Source organism: Aythya marila (genome assembly GCF_965140915.1).
Source record: "Aythya marila genome assembly, chromosome: 2".
Lineage (NCBI taxonomy): Eukaryota > Metazoa > Chordata > Aves > Anseriformes > Anatidae > Aythya > Aythya marila.
This window is the reverse complement of record NC_139043.1, coordinates 34083078-34104377: the sequence shown is the minus strand read 5'-3', so window position 1 is coordinate 34104377 and position 21300 is coordinate 34083078. Positions and strand designations below refer to the sequence as shown.

Below are 21300 nucleotides of genomic sequence, written 5' to 3'. Positions count from 1 at the left end.
AGGAAATTGTAGCGTATATGTAACTCTGAGGCTTTTTGTGCAGCCCTCAGCACAATCTAAAATTAAAAAAAGAAAAAAAAATAGCTAGGAAAACTAGAAAGAGTTTGGCTGCTCTGACTGCAGCCCGTTCACTTGTGGCAGCCTCGTCTGCAGAGTCTTGCATGTGGAAACGCATCAAGACAGTGACAGGTAAGAACGAATGCCTTGTGAAGAAGCAACGGCTCGATGGTTTTTAGAAGAACTTCTTAGCATGAAAATTGCAATTATTTTCTAAAAGACAGAAGAATCCTCTTTTGGCTCAAACTGTTCTTTCATGTTCTGTGATTTCAATGATTTCCAGAGAAAAGGCAGACCCTTAATATTCAGACTTCAGAGGGCATCATAAGATTGCTCCCTCATTTCCATGCATGCTTGTTCCATACCAGTTTTCCTGTCAGTCTGATTCATAATGTTCAAAAACATTCACTGCATATTTCCTTTTTCCCCACAGCAACAGCCCGAGTCTGAGACTGTTCATCTGTTCATCCCAGCCTTGGCAGTTGGAGCTATTATTGGCAAGCAGGGACAGCACATCAAACAACTTTCTCGTTTTGCAGGCGCATCTATTAAGGTATTATTACACTGACTAACTTTGTCTATTCTCCACGACACTTCCAGCAAGTTTGTACAAGCCATGTTTTTGTGAATGTCCTCCCCCACTCCGTGCTTAGAATGTGATGTGATAAATGGTACATTTGTTTATAAATCATCTTTTAATCTTCCTTGAGACAAGATAATTAGAAGCATGTTTTCAAACGTCTCCTGAGGTGTGAAATATAAGCTGGAAAGAAAGCTACTTTGGTGGTCTTGATTTCTTAGAAACAGACTTAAGTCTTAATGATGCGGTGCTTAAAGGCTTTCTTCTTGCTTTCCGTGAAGTGAAAATTGGTGAGGTAAACTCCCCTCCTAAAAACAACTGCACAGGTGACGTCTCCTGCTACTGTGACCACTCTCGCTTTGCTCTGGATGGACCAGGCAGGGCTGTTAGGCTCTGGTGGCTCCGCAGTGAAGCACTTGTGTTTTAAAACCTCTGCTTTAACCTGGGTTCCTGGCTCAGCTTGCATTTCGACAGCGTGATTACCTTAGCGCCCTGCTTTAACATCTGCCCGCTTGTGTTGACCAACTCAGTGAGGGGAGAGCAAGATGGTTTGCAGAGGAAGTCATCGTGGAAGCATAAGTTTGAATTTGAACCAGTTTGGTTAAATCCTTGATTTCTCTGTCTGTAGGGGTGGGGTTAGTAACAGCGGCAGTTGTAGGAGTTGTAGGAAAGCCTTGGGTTTCTGCCAGGAATACCGTTGTAACTACAGGTAGCTTTTCTAGGTGCTGGAGCTTTTTTTTCTTGAAAAATGGCCAGTTCTGCTATTCTGTGCTGCAATGATAATGTCTTAGCCTAAACCATGCAGTTTTCTGCAGTGCTTTGTTATCTGCTGTTAGACTGAAGATTTCCTGAGCAAATGAAACAAGCGCTTTCTCCTTTTTGCTCAGGAGATGTGGCCTGTTCAGTGAGGGCTATGGAGCAGGGATCTGCTGAAGGGGCAGGAGGTGTCTCTGCTGAGTGAAGCTTGGTGGAGCCAGAGAGGCTTGGCTTCTCCTGGAAGGTGTTCATCTAAGTGTGCAGGGCAAAATGTTCAGAGAACCCCAGAGGGTGAGCATTGCGTGTGGCTTGCTGAATGCCAACAAATGTACTGGCCAGTCAACGAACCGGCACGCTGCCCAATCTCATCTTTTATTAAGATGGGTACTAAATATCTGTTATACTGCCTGGGTGGTTTACGTTAGTAGAGCACTGATAGTCATACTTTTAGTGGGGAAGATTGGATGGAAGGAGGTGTAAGGTGTTGGTTCTTCATTGAATCTGTCTTGCATGGAGGTGTGATGTATCACATGGATTTCTTCCCTCCCTCTCTGGTTTGTATCTAAAGATGAAGCGGTACATGGAAGGGTACTGCCAGGTGGAGAGAAATGCAGAATAACCTGGACCTCTGAGAGCCAGTCCAAACTAGTTCGTTGGTTGGTCCTTGGAAGACAGTTTAATGGAAAGGGAGTTTCCTGCATTTCTCACACATCTGGCTAACAGTGGCCTCGGGCTGCTTTTACTAGCTGGCACCCCATCTACTCAACGTGCTTAATGTACCTGTATTAGTTGAAATTAAGCTTCTTAAAGCTCTGGTCTTTTGTTCCTTCAATAAACATTAAGGTGAGGAAGATTTCTGTGGAAGTAGGATGAAGCCTTAAAGGAACTATATGGATATAGGATATGCTTGTTAAATCCGGAAGTTATGGGTTTTGGGTAAGATTATTAACTAGGATAAAAACACAAATTCAACTCTGACCAAACAACATGGAGCAGCAGTCCTGTCTTTGTGGGAAAACAATTGTCAAATGTGACAGCTAGAACAAACTTACTTGAAACTTCTAAACTTCCCTTGTGCTGACAGCCTGCCCTTTATTGCAACTTCTGAGCAAAATAATAAATCACGAAGCCAGGAATCTGTGCTCTTAGTGAAGAGCTTGAGGGAGTGCTGCTGGAGTAACATCTAGCTTTCCAAACTAGTAATCGTGCTTTTGGGAGGAAGTAAGGCTTTGTGCATGATGCTCTGAGCTTGTTTTGAGCAGTGCTGGAGATAGTTACATATGAAAACATTTTACATCCGCATGCATTTTCTTTGTGCTCGTGCTGAGCTTTGTAGATCTGATGAAACTAGTTAGCCACAAAATAAGACTAAATAAACTGCAGATGCACAGGGGCTCTGCATAAGGCTGTGGTCAGCCCAGTGCTTCAGAGGCGCACGCGGCTGCTGATGGCCTTGGGTTGTGTTCCTGTGCCAGAGGCTGCTGCTTGGCGGGGCAGGCTTGGCATGGGCCTTCTGTAGACAGAGTTACTTAGAGCCAGGCAGAGGTTCTCCACCTTGCAGGGGAGTGCTGGGGCCTGTTGGGAACACTAGCATCTCTTAGCTTATAAAATAATTCCCCCAGTTCCCCTTCTTGTCTTTGAAAGAGCTGGGATCACTGCTGATTTTGGGTGTATGAAGGTGTCTGATGGTAACTCAGCATATGGAAGACTCCCCCCAAGTTAGCAATGTAAAGGCATTTCTGTTAGGAATGTGAAGATATTTCCCTCAGAAGTTAAAAATTCACCACTTGAATAATAATTGTACGTGTATATAACTGCTCCTTCCAAAAGCAGGCAGACAGAATTAACACTGAAGGCTCTTAGATTGCCCCTTCAGACTTCGAAATGCTCCAGTTGGTACATGCTTCTCTCATAGCCCTCGGCAAGGTGCTGCTCCAGCTGTGGAGAACAGGCCATCCCAAGATGAGAGCAAAGCAAGAAATGTCCCAGAACACTTGTATCTTTGCATCTTATGCATAGTTAATGAAGACTTGATGGAAAACATTTTTCCTAAAATGTCAATGAAGAAGCAGACTTTGACTAAGAAAAACTGAGGTAACTGAAAGGCAAACTACAACATCCATCTTACCGGAATGGAAATCAGTAGGCGAAGCTCTGTTCAGTCAGCTGATGCCAAATGTGCCTTAAAATTTTACCCCTGTAAAATTACTGCGCTCCAAAGAGTGAATGTATTTATCCTGTGCTTGCCCTTACCACCATGCCCCATCTTGGTGTTTGAGTAAATGCACTGTTGTAAAGTGAATGTGTATTTTTAGCTGTAGCCGATCGGAATGCAGAAATGGTATGAAAAATAAATATGCAAACCAGATAACTAGCATGTAATATATTCTCCATCTCAGGGTACAATATGAATAATTATATAAACTTTGGTTAGCAAAATTCTTTAGTGAAAATGATGCATGGTGACTGGTAATTTGTCTGAAATAAACTACAGCTGTTAAATATGAATAACATCCCCATGCCAACAGCTAAGATGAAATCCTGTAGTGTTTAAAATATTGCCCATTCAACAGCAGCTATGTAATAGTAGACACAACAATGGAAATGTCAGTTGTGATAAACAAAAGATTCATCCAGAATGTCAGAGGCTAGTTTGAATTATTTAATGTCAATGGAGTCTGAGAACAACACCCACAGAAATCTTACTTTTGTGGTGACATGAACTGCTAAAGACCCTGCAGGCGTCTCTGTCTCAGCTCTGGTGGAGCTTAATTTTTATTTGGGTCACACAAATGTCTGGAGATAGAAAACCCTTGGAAACTGTGAACTCATTGTCCAGTGCGGAGGAATGTTTTGGATCTGATTAGTTACAACAGTAAAGTGATCTTCTGCTCTCAGGGGGACAGATGCGAACTTCTGCTAATGAGCAAAACTCGTTAGACTATTTAAGTTAGCAGGCAAGGATAAGAATCTCAGCCTATTAACCATGCTTTTCTTTTTGAAGGCTACATGTTTTGCATCCTTCATAGCCACATGAAAATTGCTTGTGGGATTTTGCCATATGTGGATGAGCAGTTATGCCTTTAATTTTCAGAAGTGAGCTTGCTTATGGTTTAGCCAATTTCTCCACATTTCATTACAGCTAATTAATGCACTTTAAAGAGAACAAGCCCGTCATGACTGAAGTGTAATGCTGCTGCAGTAATGAATAACTTTTCACTCTTGAACAGAATGTGAGACTGAAACGGGGAGGAGGTGGCTTTAAATGATTCCTTCAAAAGACAGCTACCAAAAGCTATGTTTATCCATTCCAGATTGCCCCTGCTGAAGGACCAGATGCCAAGCTGAGAATGGTTATCATCACTGGACCTCCAGAAGCTCAGTTTAAGGTATGCCACATAAAAACTTGTCAATCTGTAGTGGCCTTTGTGCTGCAAGGGGCAATACTGAAATCTAACCGCTCAGTTCAAACTGAAGTGTATTCAGAAATTTAGTAAATAATATCTCTTATTTTTGCTTTCCTTTTGCTGAAAGGTATTTCATGAATATATGAGTACCATCAGGGGCTGTGTTCTGGTCATCTGCAAACTGGCAGCAGTTCCACACAAGTTAGGATCAAGTCTAGCGTGTCAATGTGACCATATTGCATTCCTCATTCTCATTTTTGGGCTATGAGAGCAACAGTTGTCTTTGTAGCCTGCCTTAGTACCTGTAATAGGGTAGTGTGTTTAATTGTTATAACAGTAACAAGATGAGACTGAGTCTCCCCAGGTTACTGTTGCATGCTGACTGGAAAGTGCTGTTTGGGTGGCTCTGCAGATAAAGGCAAGGCTTGTAATTGTATTTACACTACAACTGCACGGAGATACTCCAACACTATTATCCCATTTGTGTTCAAATTGAGTTGTGGAGCGGCCTTCTGCCTTAAGTGCCAAGGGCTAAATCTAGTTACCGCCAAAAGGAGTTGACCACGCTAACAGGGGTGCAGATGGCTCAGTGCAGCAGCTCAATTTCCTCACAGATGAGGCCCCAAGCAGGTAGGAAGTCACCTGAGAGTTCATGTCCTGGCATTGCTCTCTTGCCTGTTCTTGTTTTTGGCTTTGTATTTTTGCTTCAGGGTGTCTTGCAGGGAGAAGGTACACAAACTTCAGGCATATCTAGAATCAGTTTCATGAATGCCTTCAGGAGTTTTGGAGAAATATCAGGGCAGGTATTTTACAGGAGTAACAGTGATCTGGATGCATTTGGGATTGTTGCTCAGTTGCTTACCATATAGATTTGAAAAGCTACTGAGTGCAAAGCATAACTTAGAAGCTCTGCCTCCTGGAGGTTTTCTGTGTACATGTAGGCTTGGTCACACGGCGTTCTCCACATAGGAGGCATTTTCATGACCTGGGATCAGCACAAGGTCGGATTTTTCAGGACCTTTTCTTTGTCAGATACTAGCGAACCCTTGAGTAGCAGGCCCAAGTGGATTTGGGTGCCCCTTGTTTTGACTTTCATGTAGACAAAGGCTTGACCGTAGGTTTCCTCCACAATGCTGGCTTGGAGTACCACAGGGCTCTTCTGCCAAGTTCTTTCCCCAGCCTGGACCCTTTGCAGAAAGTCTTCTTTCTCTGCACCCCCTGCTTTGGCTAAAACCACATCAAATTAAACATCAGCTACTTCTCTACACTTAGGCTTCTGCCTGCAAAGAGGGATCGCTGTATTGTCCAGTGTTCCTGAGAATGCAGGCCTCGAGAAGGAGAGGGACTATCCCTTAGGTCTTCCATCACTGCAGCCCCCATAGCTCTTTATTACTCCTTGAGCAATGCCCTCTTGCTGGGGATGGGCAGAGTTCAGTCCTTTCTTTTATCACCACCGCAGCTCTGTGTAAGTGTCTTCTCCATCTCTGAGCACAGGCTCTCGTTACACAACAAGAATGTAGTCTGGGTGCACAGCAATTCGAAGAGGGACTGGTTGCTGCTCAAATGAGTAACCAGCTCTCAGAGAGGCCGTGTCAGCGCAGAGCCTGTGAGTTTGGCATCCTTTCCCTACTACATTGTGTTCCGTTGTGTGATTCATGTCAGTGGTAGCTGCAGTGGCTGCACCCCTTTCTTCCTCAGCTGCAGTAGCCCGAGGACGTTGCGGTATGCGGGACCATTTATTAGCAAGGGAGCTGGAAGAAGGGTGAGAATATGCTGCTGTTTACAGCCTCTGCTGCAGTGCTCCCTAGAGTTTAGGCATGCCCAGATGCCAGCATTCAGAGGGGATCTCGTAGCTTTGGATGTGGGACATGTGCAGTGGAAGTGGAATCAAGTGTAGACAACATATTTCAGCCACTGTTTTACTGCAAAGAACTTGCCAACCTAGTTGTTTCCTTTCCTTAAAGACTCTTTCAACAAGCGAGAAGACAGTAAATACATTTCTAACACCACAAGTCTTTCTAAAATCAACATCCCACCTTGTTCTGTCATTCAACAGTAATGCATGTGTGCCTTTTTCCCCATAGTGCGTCTCCTACCTAGGCCAAAGCCATACACTACAGGTTTTGTTTTTTTTCCCCGAACTGTTTATATGGAGTCAGACCTACAAAAATACCAAGTACTTTCAGCTCCAAGGTCACAAAACGTCTTTCATCTTACCTGTTCTGGAATAGAGTGAACTTGACTAGGCTTGAGGACGTGAGATAAGATAAGCTGCCACTATTGAACCTAATTACCCGTTCACACGGTCTTCCTGAACTTTGTATTCTGTTGCATTGGTGGCCTGCCGGGAAGGTGGCTGCACTTAGGGGTGTGCAGTGACAGGACTGGTGGGTCTCATTTAAAGGAGAAGAAAAAGGACCTGAACTGGAAAGGCTTTGACCATAGGTTTCTGCTCTTCACAGAGCATCTCTCTTCAGTACCTCAATAGAATTAATCTTTCAGTGCTTCTAGGATATGCAGAGATGAAACTCCAGTTGTCACTCTCAGGAATTCCCTGACAAATGGCAGGCAATGAGGAAATAAATGTCTTTTAAAGATCAGCGAGATTCAGTGGCTTAGTCTCAGTGGGCATCCTTCTTGCTACCTGGCACTTGCATATTCCCCAGAAAAGGCAACTGTGTGCAGGCTGAAGGGATCATGTTCCCATGGTGCCATTTAGATCTAGACAGCTTTAATTTTCCACTTCAGAAAATGGAGCTAGCTCTGATTTATTTATTTTTTAAGCAATATGTTGTAATTGAGTGTTAAACTAAGCAGCTTGCTGTAAGTGAAGTCTTTGTCCTGTGACTTTTTTTTTTAGTTTAGCATCCCTTAAAGAAAAAAAAAAAAGGCTTCTGAGCCAATTAACTGTGTTCTGTGCTTCTGGGTGTAATAAAAAAAAATGCTTCAGCCAGACGGTTCTTCTCTCTACTACTCTTTACCTCTATAGAGATGTAATAGCTTATTTTAAAAGCAACATTTCTACTGAAAAATGGAGTAGTAATGATCTTTTTTAAATAATTCCTTGATTCACTGGTTTGTTGTGCAATCTTTAAAGTTGTACCACACTGCTTCCTAGTTTGGTACAAAGACATACTTCAGAAAAATAGCTGTTGATAGCTATTGCATTTATTGGGGAAAATGGTTTGTCGGGGTTGTGCATTGAAAACGCTCCTTTCTGTGGAATTTCTTTGAAGTTAACTAGATTTCAGTAAGCACATTCTTTAACTGGAAACGCTTTTGCAGGCTCAAGGGAGAATCTATGGAAAACTTAAAGAAGAAAATTTCTTTGGACCTAAAGAAGAAGTGAAACTTGAGGCTCATATAAAAGTGCCATCCTATGCTGCTGGTAGAGTTATTGGTAAAGGAGGCAAAACAGTAAGTAGCTGGAACAAAACGTGTTATTCAGTTACGTTTCTTCATTGTATGTATACATATAAGACTTAAAGATTTAGCTAACTAATAGCTAATCCGTTGAAGTTAAGTTAAAGCTGGTGTTGTTTTCTTAATTGTATTTGTTAAACTTTCTGTTGTCTCAAGAATCTCACAGAATGATATATTTCAAAAGTTTTTTTTAAAAGATACTTGTAGTCAAAGATACTTGTAGTCAGAGGCTTTGTTAGTAAAAGTGTTGTTCTTCCATTACATTCCCACAGGTGGCATTTCTGTCCTGAATTGAAAGCATAACTAAAAAATGGTAGAAAATTAGGACATGTTCAATATGATAAAAACAAACAAACACAGTGATTTGCTCTGTCTTAACTAATGGCATCCCTTCAGATCAGTTTGTTGCATAAAGTAATAGAACTGAGATCTTCAGCCCTGCAAGCGTGCTGGTACTCTTCTATTTTCCGTACGCTTGTTAATCAGGAGCTAGTTGATATTAGCAAAGAAACGGTTCAGTCTTGGGTCCCCATCCTTGAGTACAACGGGGTCTTGAAGTTGTGTGTCAGGAGGCAGCCTTATTACTTGCAGTACTAAGAGATTAAAGGATTAAAATATTTGAAAAATTGGCCATATAGAATATTTTTGAATTATATAATGCAATATATAATTTTGTTCTAAAACAAAGGGAGTGTAAATCAGACAATACAGAAGCTGATGGGCTACTGAAAATAGTCTGGATGCTTCTCATTGTTCTGTTTATCATTCTCCATCTTGTGGAAGCTGTTTTTTAATAAATACTTCTACATTCATTTTTCCTTACATTATACGTTGTACGAGTTTTCTGACCTTAGGCTTGTAAACTCAACTGCAAACACTGTGGCATCTATCTGCTTTTTTAGGTGGTGTATTTAACACCTTCTGTGTTGTACTTAGTCTTTAAAGCACTTCTACAAACCTAGAGAACTTGGTGCTAATTTATGTTAGAGAGACGAGGCTCATCTTGCAAAGTACACTGCTGCATGAAGATGCTTTCTGTAGTGGGTTTCTTTTTTTAGCCATAACTTAGAGGATGTTTCTATGGCCAGCAGCATATTTGAGGTTTGCATGTTGTGGGATATTGGATTGTTCAAGATTATCTGACTTTTTCTGTCTATTTATAGGTAAATGAGCTTCAAAACTTGACAAGTGCAGAAGTTGTAGTCCCTCGTGACCAGACACCTGATGAAAATGATCAGGTGGTTGTGAAAATAACTGGTCACTTCTATGCATGCCAGGTAGGACTGGAATGAATTTCTACGTTGCCTTGATGTTTCCATGGTCTGTCTTCTCTGTCTGTGTGCAGAGCCACGGGATGGAAGGCACTTGTTTGGGATACAGAAAGCACTGCTTGCCAGGCTTCTCTAATTGCCTTGCTCAACAAATTTTCCCCGTGCCTATGAGAGAAATTTATAGCAATGTTGCACTCTCACGTACCTAAAACAATCTTGTAAGTGTCCCATTGATGTGTTTAGGCTCTGGCACTGTTAAAACTTTCAACACAAAAGAAACCCCAGGTTGGGATTGGACTGAAGGTGCAAATGAAAGGGGTGTAAGCCTGTAGAACCTGGCAAGAAATGCACGTGTGTGTGCAATCTGTCCACATTTCCCAATCTGTTGATTGAATGCCATAAAGAAAAGGATTACAAGATCCCTTCCCTCACCCAACTTTGTAGTTCAGATTGATTCCTTTGTCACGTTGCTGCAGGTGCCTTGTAGTTTAGAAATGAGATGGGGAAGGCTGGTAAGTTCTGTAAAACTTAAAACCTTCTGGAATCTGTGTACGGAAAAATTAGTTCACTCTCCAGTGAAGCAGTGGATCCTATAAATACAAAATAGTATCTCCAGGGAATAAAATTAAATTAGGCTGGAACTTCAGTTAGTCTTGTTGGTAGTCATCTTCCTATGCTCATGCTTTCTATATTACAGATGGAAAAAATGACTGCGCAGGTAGTTGTGGTAGGTGGAAAAAGCAGAAGTTTAAAATAAGTTGTGCTTGGGGACTACATTATGACTAACCAAAGTGTATTTTATCTAGTGAGTAATCAGTGAGTAGTAGGGACTCAGTTATTCCGTGTTTTCTGTATCCCGGTAGCACCTACAGGGTCTGTTGTAAGCAGCATGGCATCATCATGGGTTGTTTCTTCTTTCTGTCCTTCAGCTTGCTCAGAGAAAAATTCAGGAAATACTGGCTCAGGTAAGAAGGCAGCAGCAACAGCAAAAAACATTGCAAAGCGGACAGCCTCAGCCAAGACGGAAATAAAGGTTTAGGAAATGGCCCATCAGAGACAGATGCCAGACCAAAGACAGACTGTGCAACAGAGAGACGGGTGGTGAGCACCTGTTGAAGTTATATGCAGAAGATCCACCAAGCCAATCACCTGTTCGAGGACCAGGCAACCGTTGAACGCTGTCTCTGAGAATGTATTCTTTAGGCTCTCTCAAACTTTTGAAACCCAGCTTTAAAATAAGGACCCCTTCACTTCCCTTTTGTTCTATTCTCACAATTTAACATAAACTCGTTAGTCTTTTTTATTGTTCTTATTATTCCCCAACAATTTTAGAACTTGGTTTAATGAAGCTTTCTCTTCTGAGTTCACTGGTTAAAAAAAAAAAAAAGAAAAAAGGAAAAAAAGAAAAGGCATTGCTCTCATAGGTCCAGTTGTAAAAGAAGAAACACATTTGGAGGGTGGGATTGTGGGTGGGCTAGGGTTAGAGCAAGGGTATCGACAAGAGTTTAAGTGTTAGTCCCAATGTTGAAACAAGTGGCATTTTTTAAAAAGAATTTGGTTGCATTTTTACATAACACTGCCATGAATAACCTAAGGGAAGTGTTGAATGGTGTTGGCCAGGGCATAAAAAGATAAATATGCATTTTACTAAACTACCTCAGGCATTTAGTACCTCAATGAGAAATTGTTCCTTTTTTGCTTTTTTTTTTTGGTATTTTGTATACTTTATAAAGCTAATAGTTCTTGAGCATTTTATTTTTTTAAAAAAAATTAAAATTTGATCAGCCACCAGCCAGGAGTACTACAGACTTACCGGGGAAAATATAGTAGAGCACTTCTAGCTGCTGGCTGATGGGAGTAAGGTGGGTAAAAAAAACATAGCCTCAGGTTTTCTGAGGGCTTCAACACCATCATTTGTTTAAAAAAAAATTCAGTGAATGTTCAAAAGATAGTGAATGATGCCAACATTCTGATAGCAGCAATGCCGTTTAGTTTTCTTTTAAGATGGGATGAAAAAGTTTGTGACGGTACTTTTTTGGGAACAGGACAAGGAAGTGATGGCAAGAGGCTGGGGTTGGGGGAAAAATTTAGAAGGCTGCAAGAGGCTGAATTTTTTTTTTGTGCTACTTGATTGAATGCATGAACCCTTTGTGCCTTTGACCATCACTACCTAATAATGCTACATTTAACCATTTGCAGCCCATTTGGACTTTGCCATTTTGTTCAAAGAGCAAGCTTCATCTTCAGTTTGATAGAACACTCGATCTGCTAGAGCGTATGTGAGGCCGTGCGGGTCTCTGCTGTCTGCAGATCACATCATACTGCTTTCAGTTACCACGATGGGGGAAGGTCAAACAGTGTTTGATCACGTTGAAAGATAATGAAAGGCTAAGTTTACATATCCAGCCGCTGTTATGGGCCACACTAAGCCACTTTGAAGGTTTTGAAAACTATTACGAGAAAAAAAGCAAACAAAAAAACAACAACCTCTCTAGCCTGGCTTATAATAGATGCAGCAGGATTTATGCACGTTCTGCAACCAACCATTAGAGAAGAAAAAAAAATGTCAAAAGGCAGGGATAACAGGAAAGTTACCAAATTTTTTAATTTCCGAATGTAATTTGAATGATGATTGTGGTAATAGTGACACATTCAAGTTTCTACAATAAACTTCAGTCTACCTCAGTTTAAAAAAAAAAAAATGTGGCAACACATGGTGCATAAAGACTGCTGTGTGTGTGTGTGTGCGCGTGCGCGCCTGTATGTGTGTGGTCGACAGAGCCATGCTATTACCTCTGAACCTTTTTTTGTGATGTTTTTTGTGCATGAGATGATCAGAATCACCATGCTGCACTGATTTGAGGGGCACAACGAGCAAAAACATTTGTTTCATCATTTTGTTATCTACCTCTTAGGTTCATGTTGAAATAGAGGCATTACTACATAGACTAGATAATTTTCCCAAAGATCATTGTTGTACAGATTAGATAATTTTGAAAATGGTCTGAAGTGTTTTTCCTGCATCTCTTCTTTACTAATTGGTTTAAAAACCACAAACTTATGTTGTAGATTTAGCAAAGAAAAATGAATTTCTTTTCCTTTTTTGACAGTGACCTTCATCTAGCCTTTAGGATAATTTTTTTTTTCTTACAATGAATTTAAAATTACTGAAGTATGAAAAGTCATAGCATTTTAATTTTTGTTGAGGCTTAAGTCAGTCTGACATTCCTTTCTTAACATTTGAGAAGGATTTGACTTCATTATTTTCCATAAAAAATGACTTTACAAATAGGCGCTGCATTTACATCTACTGATTTAAATACTGTCATATCTCTTAAATTTCTAGACTTAGTATGGTAAATCATGTTTTTCTTTTCAATGAGACTTGGTAATTTGGAGTATTTGGGAATAGCTAGAAAGTAAATACTGTAAATGATTTCAATATCCACAAAGTATGGATCATTTTTCATCTGTAATGTGCCCCCCAATGCAGCTCCACTTGCCAGATGCCTCTGAATGGAATAAAGAGTTTAACTCCTATCATCAGATAAAGTTGTGTGGTGTTTTCTTAAACTAATGAGGCATAATGACTGACTGCTCCACGTGTCTGTGGTGCTTTGATCAGGTTGGTTTTCTGTCTGTTGTAATAACCGGGTAGGAATGAACGGTCACCCACAGGCATCCAGCAGCCAGGTTACGATGTCTGCGCTTTCCAGTACAAGCAGTGACTTCTGTGGCTTGTAATTCCTCATCTTTTTGTCTACTACCACTGCGCAGTCTGTGGAACAGCCCTTAGCTCACCGTGTGTCTCCTGCAGACAAGCTGGGCTGGGTTGCTCTGGAAGGAACGCGTGCTCAAGTCATGACCAAGGGCAAACGTGAAGGAATCTTTTAACAGGCTTGAAGTGAGATCTGAATCGTAGTTACATTTTTCTGGCTGCATTTTACCCAGTCTTTACTTTGGTGCTCTGTGTGGTGCAGCTGTGTAAGGAACACTGCCCTGGAAGTGTAGATAGGCAGAACCAGCCACAGGGAGCATGTGGAAACTTGCTGCTTGCTCCCCAGCTGCAAGGGGGAGGTGGCACCTCCTCTTGATTTAGGCTAGACCCATAACTGAATGCTTTAGGTTGAGATGGAGGGATTTGGGGAACTGGGGTTGTGTTCACCAATAATTTAACTATCTTTATAGTGGAATGGAAAACCAGGCTTGTTTTCCCAACTCCTGCACCCTCCTACTTGTCCTCACAGCTCGCTCACTGGGACTGACCATTAAAAGGAGGGAGTTGAAGGCACGATGCACATAGATAATGCCCGGTATGGTTCTGCACTTCACAGGGAGCTGCAGCTCATTGTCCCACGCTGATGCTGAGAAACCCTCTCAGAACTGGCATCCCTGCCCTTTGAGCAGCATACCTCGAGCCTTCCTCTGTATTGCTGACACATTTGTGATAGCTCAGCCCCTGACTGTTCTTAAGCATTTGCTTAATCATGATGCTTTATTTGCTTCTAACCTTCCAAAGCTTTTATTCTTAAGCTGCTGTTTCAAAGGCATGCGCTCTTTGTGTTAGCTTCCGTTACCTGAAGCATGTATGCTGTGCAGGACAACACAGGCTCAACGTGGGTGCGGGATTTCTAAATGACTGTAAGAAGTCAGGGAGTAGGCACTCAAGCTGGGCTGTAACAGATGTTAGCTCAATTTATGGATCCAAACACTGCTCAACACCCAAGTTACTCAAATGCAGTATGGGAAATTGTGTGGTATGACAAGTTTCACATTGGGAACTGTTTCTCCTCTTCATCCCATCATCAAGAGATCCTGCATGCACCTCTGCAAGAGGACTGAATGAGGAATCTGTAGTGGACCAACCACTCTAGTTTTTAAAATAATTTTACAAGGCTCAACTTATCCATGGAACTGAAACACTCGCAAATGTTTCTCTTTCCAAAGGGGGTTAGTGTTGCACAGGAGCGAGCAGCCAGACCATCTCTGTTAATTCCAAGGTCCCAGCCCAAAGGCTCAGTGAGTCGGGCTGGTAACCTGGCTGGGGAGTTGCAGTAGAGTGGTACAAAGTACGGGTTTCTTTTAACTGAGGGGTGAGGACGTGCTTTTCCTGAGCTGGAAGTTCTGATTAATAGCAGCTAGCGACTGTTTCAGCCAACTCATTTTCACAATATGCTTTGACAGTAACTTCAGTTACACTCTTCAGTGCTTGTTGTCTCCTCATTTTTATTTTTACAGTTGGAAAGGGATGACACACACACACAAAAACACCTTTTTCTGATCACACAGCTGTTCCCTATCCCTTACTGTTCTTTTCTGGACTCCCCTGTTGTTACCCTTCTCTGTGAGACACAGCGTAGTGTAGGTCCAGCTGCTAAACATAAGGTACAGCAGGAACATGTAATGGCATCATGTTTGCTGCAGCTGCCTCTACTCATCCAGCAGTGCGCACCTTCAGTAGCAGCAGGAAAAGGTAAATGGTTTCAGGGAACGGTCCACACCTCTCTTGGGAGGTCATGCCAGATGCAGAACCCGTCTCTCTGTAAGAGAGACATTGTTATCTTGCCTCTGGGTTACTCTGCAGTAAGCAAAGTATCATGAAGTGTTTTGCAAATCTTTAACAGTCAAGTTTACCACAAACACCTTTATTTTGTGTTCCTTGTATAAACGTTCCTTGTTGAATTTGGAGAACTATCTGGTGCCTTCTAGCAGAAAGGTGAACTCAGAGGCAGTTCTTCCTGAAAGGGGCTAGACACAGGAGGGTAACATAAGCAGCCTGAAATGAGGCAGAGGATGTTCTTTGTTTACAAAGCCCAGTCCACCCCCAACTGCTCCCCCTCCCCCAAAAAAATAAACACACAAAAACCAAACAAACACAAAAAACTTTCTCTGGGCACTGCAACCAGCAGCTGCTATGTAGGGACAAGATGCTGTCAGCACTTAAAGTAGGTTATGGGGTAAAAGGTGGCCACCCTCAGCAGCTACTGCTCCTCCTCCCTGATGCATGGCAGGGCCAGCTTCAAGAAGAGATTCTACTCTACTGCTGACAGCTCTGTCCTGGAGTGGAAAAAATCATCTTTTACCTAGAGACAAGTTTTTTTTTACCAACTTGAAGCTCTTCTAACTACTGCTGACCTGTCTGACAGCAAGTCATGCTGAGTGCTAAGGGCTTCCTGCAGAACTTTTCCCCCACCTCAAAGGGGCTGAAGGTTTAGGCTGCCACAGCACATTGCCTCTGTTCCTTTTGTAGAAACGAGGTGAGAGGAAAGCCCAGAGATGGGCCAGTAGCACACTTGAAGCAAGCCGCATGTTTTAATGTGAAGGCACAGAGCTCAAGCTCTTCAGTTTATTATTGTTATTAAAAACAGATTGGCCTTGGCTGAAGAAGTGACTTACTGCTCTGTTAATTCAAGACACATTTATTTGTCACTGCTGCTCTTTTATGCGCTCAGTAATGCCATTATGTTTTCTCTCCTCCTTCAACTCAGCACATGATTTGCTTCAACATGACCAGAAGCAACTGGCTTAATAAAAACCTCATCTAAACTGCACTGTTTATCTCATGGTTCACCTTGCAGCACTCGGCCTTCTCCCAGGACACGTACTTCACATGCACTGCCACTACGGGCAGGCCTTTCAAAGGAAAATGATCAGCGCAGAGGCAATGCCCGCGCTTCAGGGTAAGCTGCAACGGAGCAGGGAAGAGCCTTCTACTTCAAACTCCACTGAGGGAGTGACTCTCCCAGGACGCTCCCTTGTGATATGGTTCCTTCGTTCTCACATTCTGGTAACTCCTTCAGCAATTTACCCAGGCACATCCAATAAATGCATCGTTTTGTGCTGACCAACTGCACTGATGGTTGAGTCAGCACTGAAGCCCACTGCCTCTCGTGTCTGTTAAGGCACTCATTTCTCTTGCTACTCGCCACCTCAGCAGCTGGCCTTCAGTTCTTGTCACAAGACGGTGACCCTTCCCACTGCTGTTGGGAAGTCAGCCCAAGAACAAAGTCTTCTGGCAGTGACTGTGGAGTCATCTCCGTTAATTGGTCATCGTAGGAACCCAGAGTCCACAACTTCTCCAGCTCGTAAGTCTCCCGTGCCTCCGGCAGCATGAAGTGCACCACTATGCTACCTGCACGGAACAGAAATCCACAACAAATGAGCAGTAGGGAGTGAACCGTTCTGGGCAATCCATCAGATAAGTCTGAAAATACTCGCATTCACGTTCTCTCTTTCAGAGGGTGAGATTACAGAGACAGTGGTGAAGGTGAAATGCTTTCGAAGGTAAAGTCTTCATGTTTGTGTAGACAGTTTCACACGTGAAGAACAAGGACCTGAACTCGGTTTCTTTTAGACTGAGGTTTTACCCAGCGCTACAGTATGACCCGGACAGTGCCGAAGTCTGTTCAACAGCTCATGACTAAGGCAGTGTACAGAGAGCCCCAGCGCACCCAGGGATCATATAAACATGAGAGAATTTACTGAAGTAGCTTCTCTCTTGCTACTGTTATCTTCAATTTATTAAGACCTGTTTTAGCCACTGATGAGTAGCTTCTACTTTCTTTTCAGTGCCCACGATTTTAGTGAAAATTAATTTAGTAACTCAATAAAAACAACCGGAATTCCAAAACAGCAGAGTATTTTCAACTCTCCACAGCAGCCAGGGCTCACAGTGAGATGTGTCCTTAATAAAGGGCCCATGCAGAACTTCATATAGGTCAGATCCACAAATACTTACCAAAATCAATGCACAGCCAGTCATCTGTCTCCTTCCCTTCGATCTGAGCACGAGGATCACTGTCTTCTTTCTGAAGCTTGTACTGGGAGAGAAGCAACAGCAGGAAGTGAAATACTTCACATTTATTTAAAAGCATTCAAACCTAAGGTATAGGTTCCCCATGACTGCCATTACCATCATGTTTTGCTTCGTTTCAGATGCCTTTAGGTGTTTTGTGCTGGCTAGCTAAGGATGCAGAAACGGAGATGCCCAATGGCAAAGGGGAGGTGGGGAGAAAACAAGTTTGACCTGGTGTCATGAGGAAGGCGTCCAAACAAGCTTCCTGCCCCTTGAGAGCGTGCTCTGAACACTCATTGCAAGATGGAGAACATACAGCTGGCATACGGGCTTACAGGCTATGAGTAACTGTGACAGAGGGGAGAACAAAACTCAAAGCAGGACTGCAAAATCTCAGCTGGGGCAAGGTAGGTAGTTCGCTGTGCAGTTTGCCATTCCTGTGACATTTTAAGTACTGTAACAGCAAAGCCAGCCAGCTGCCCCAGCACCTGCCATGCTTCACCTCACTTTTGCCTACAAAACTCTTAACACCAGGCAAGCCAAGCTTCCCAGTTTCTTAGCACACAGGAAGACCCTGTGTCTCTCCCCAGAGGCTCTGCTCTGGGGAGAGACGTTCCTGCAGCCACCAGAGGGAGCACACAGGTGTTTTTGCAGAATTGGGGAGTATTCATCTCTCTCTTTAGTGAGTGGTAACAGCTATGAAGTTTGCTGGACAGAAGTCAGACATGGAAACAAGTCACCAGCACCATTTCACATCACTGATGGATACTCTCATTCTAGCCTCCAAACTGTGCTACTGCCATCAGCGTTCTAAATACAGAGAAGGCCGTTTTAAAAATATAACCTCCACATACTGAGTACTGTCACTATAACAGAAAAGTACAGTTAGCTGGTAGGTGTATTCCGAAATAAATGGCATAAGGACAATTTATTTCATCTTGCCTGGTGTATCTGTACACCCGCAAACCTAGGGAAATTAATTTCAGAGCATCTCCACCTAAAACTAGTCCCAAAAACCTAGAGAGGGCAGTGGGAGCTGTCTTACCATTTTCATCATATAATTTGCCATTGCATGGAGATGCCGTGTTGAAGATCCACTCACAACGATAAAATAGTTACAGTATTTCATTTCTGGAGGCACTTCGATGACGCAGATGTCTTTTGCATTTTCTTGCCTCAGCAGAGCTACAACAAAATCAATGTTGAACTTTGCAGTATCTGGAACAGAGAAAGAATTAGAGAGTGGTAATTTCTCTTAAATTGCAAGCATCAGCCACTCTGAAAGTTATTAAAAACACAAAACGGCAATGAACTAAATTATAGCCTAAGCTAGTCACTCACTGTGAAGTTTGGTCCGATGCTGACAATCCAATGTGGAAGACTTTTAAAAGCCATTTTTTAAAATCATCAAAGCTGAGTACTAAGCACGCTCCTCGTAAATAATGCCCTGTAACTAGACGGAGCAAATATCCCGGTTTCGTTTAGCTAACTTACTTAGTTCTCTTTATTCATACGTATTAGAGTCAGTATTATCATCAGACACCTGATGATTAAGATGAATGAAACCTAAGTACTTCAACAGACATTCGTTTCAAGCCCATTAAAAATATTTCAAAACAATGCTTGTCAACAGGCCCCAGCAGGCCTGTGATAATATGTGGTGACGAAAGTACTCCAAAATTTCAAGTAGATGGGATCAATGTCAAAAATGGAGCTGATGTGATGCAGTGGACAGCCACTTCTTTTACTTTACTTCTCTAGCCTGCTCTGCCAGAGCCATGCAGGTTGTTAGAGACCTCCGAGCTCACCTGCTCCAACCACCCCCTGCCACCACAGTCACCCACCAAACCCTGTCCCCAAGCCCCACGCCCAACCTCTCCTTCAACACCCCCGGGGCCGGTGACCCCACCACCTCCCCGGGCAGCCCGTCCCGCTGCCTGAGCGCTCTCTCTGCGGAGCAAAGTCTCCTCATTCCCAACCCGGACCCCCCGAGCCGAGCAGCGCGCCCAAGGGCTGCCCCCACCTGCTCCCGAGGGGCCCGAGCACAAAATGGCGGCGGCGACCCCGGCCGCCCCTCACCGCGCCCTACCTGCCGCCCGCCGCTGCTCCGCCGCCGCCCCCAGCGCCCCCAGCACCCCGCTTCCTCCTCCTCCTCCTCCTCCTGCTGCTCCTGCTCCGGACCCCGCCACCGGCCCGAGGAGCGGCCGCGGGCCGCGGGCGGCGGCAGCGGAGCGGGGCCGAGCCCCCAACCGCAGCAGGCGGCGTCCCCCGCGCAGCGCCCGCCACATCCCCGCCGGCCGCCCTCTGCCGCCACGGCCCGCCCCCGAACCGCCATTGGTCAGCGCTGCGGCCGCCCTCGCACCTCATTGGCTCGCCCCGCTGTCGGTCCGGCGCAGCCGTTGGGCGCGTGCGCAACGGTCACCTCGAGGCTGAGGGGGCGCCGGGCTTCGAGTTCGGGAGCCTCAGGCTTGGGGCGCCTCAGGCTTGGGGCGCCGGCTGTAGTTTGGTCTAAGAAAGCTGCAGCTGGCTTGAAAATAGATATAAATACACTTATTTTTTACTGGGGATAAAAATAAACTTACCCCACTCCCTGAAGATGTGAGCATTTACACTGATGCATAAAAAAATGACTCTTCTGTTTTTCTCCCCCTCACAAAGTGATGATAATAACAATGGTAATAAGACTTTAAAGTCATAATCTTGTTACTCAAACACTTGTAGTGATAAAAGCTTTAGCTTTGAATAAATTCAACTACACAGCTGAAGGTGTTCTCTAAAGGGCTACAGTATCTGGATGTCTTACAATGTGTAGTTTGGTTCCTTTACGGTTCCTTCAGGAGCTGGTATTTTTTAGCCTTATTTTTATCTCAGAAATGCTTTTAATAAGGATGTTAATATCTGATGAATCTCTTAATTGTGTGCTATAAAATGCATTCAGCAAATAGGGGGAGGACAAACAAAACAAGCTGTTTGAACAGTACTTCATTTTAAAGTAATTTTTAAACAAACATGCTACCCAAGTAGTGTTTCTGTTTCTCTTGGTGGCGTGTTTGAAAATACCATTTTTAAAGATGATATACATTTATGTCTGATGCCATTCTTTGATGTTATTTCTCCAAAGGGAATGCCTGAAACCTATCCATATTAGAATCATAGAACATTGGAGTTGGAAGGGACCCACGAGAATTACCGAGTCCAGCTCCTCTCCCCACACAGGTCTACCCAAAGAATCAGACCATATGACTAAGAACACGTTTGCTGACATTCACAAATCTGTTGTTTGTCAGCTGTTCTTGCCTTTGATGGACACGAAGATCGTTTTTATCCCGATCTCTTCCAAAACTGAGTTTCACAGCCATTGTGTGGTTAACAAGGAAGTTTCCCCACTTCTCAGGTTCGTGGTGCTGTTGTTCTAAGTACACTTGAACAGCAGCAGTAAACACTGCTGGATAAGCAATAATAATAAGTAATACCAGATACGCATAAGTAAACTAAGACTAAGGCAAATCCATATCTGTTTTCTGGCGGTAGGTACTGTTTTGATCAGTAATTAGAAACTCATCAAGTCGCCTATTTGACCGTCTCTTTCTGAGATAAAGGAAAAGTACTCTACAATCATTAGGTGGTTTATTTGTCAAGACAGCAGTTAAACGGTCATTTGTATAAAACAACAGATGTATGGAAGGGAAGTTACAGTTGAAAAGGCAAAATCAAATTATAGAAATTTAATATTCTGACATTATAGCTAAAGGAAGATAGTGTATGCTATACTGTATACATAGGTGAAAGGTGAAAAAAGTTCTGTAAGTATATCTGAGAACTGTTTTCTATACAAAAGCCTAAGATGTCTCTGAGCTCCCAAAATGCAGTGTTCTACAGAAACAAGATGCTTTCTACATACAGCTTAGGTCAGCCACGTGCATCATCACTAATCCTGAGTGTTGTAACTGTGATAGACATAATTTTTTCATGCTTCATTACAGATTTTCTTAAGCTTTTGACTAAACCCCT

General features: G+C 43.1%; 2 protein-coding genes across 5 annotated transcripts in view; one reads left to right on the top strand and one right to left on the bottom strand.

Annotated features, from left to right (window-relative positions):
• The window catches only part of IGF2BP3 (insulin like growth factor 2 mRNA binding protein 3), a 107829-nt gene extending 96899 nt beyond the window's left edge, over positions 1 to 10930 (top strand). For 3 of the 4 annotated variants that reach the window (XM_082754789.1, XM_082754788.1, XM_082754791.1), the window contains 5 exons: positions 491 to 610; positions 4708 to 4782; positions 8086 to 8217; positions 9387 to 9500; positions 10424 to 10930. In XM_082754789.1, coding sequence (XP_082610915.1) covers positions 491 to 610; positions 4708 to 4782; positions 8086 to 8217; positions 9387 to 9500; positions 10424 to 10525 — 543 coding nt within the window. In that variant the 3' untranslated portion in view covers positions 10526 to 10930. Of the gene's footprint in view, positions 1 to 490; positions 611 to 4707; positions 4783 to 8085; positions 8218 to 9386; positions 9501 to 10423 lie in introns of those variants that run through there. The other variant, XM_082754790.1, reaches the window with a different exon arrangement.
• A 3784-nt stretch (positions 10931 to 14714) lies between these two features.
• On the bottom strand, positions 14715 to 19577 carry MALSU1 (mitochondrial assembly of ribosomal large subunit 1; the record flags this gene model as incomplete). Its single annotated transcript, XM_082752146.1, has 4 exons — positions 14715 to 16626; positions 17233 to 17314; positions 18335 to 18507; positions 19379 to 19577. The coding sequence occupies 4 exons, from the start codon at positions 19575 to 19577 to the stop codon at positions 16439 to 16441; spliced, it is 642 nt and encodes a 213-aa protein (XP_082608272.1). The 3' UTR covers positions 14715 to 16438.
• Positions 19578 to 21300: the final 1723 nt, after the last annotated feature.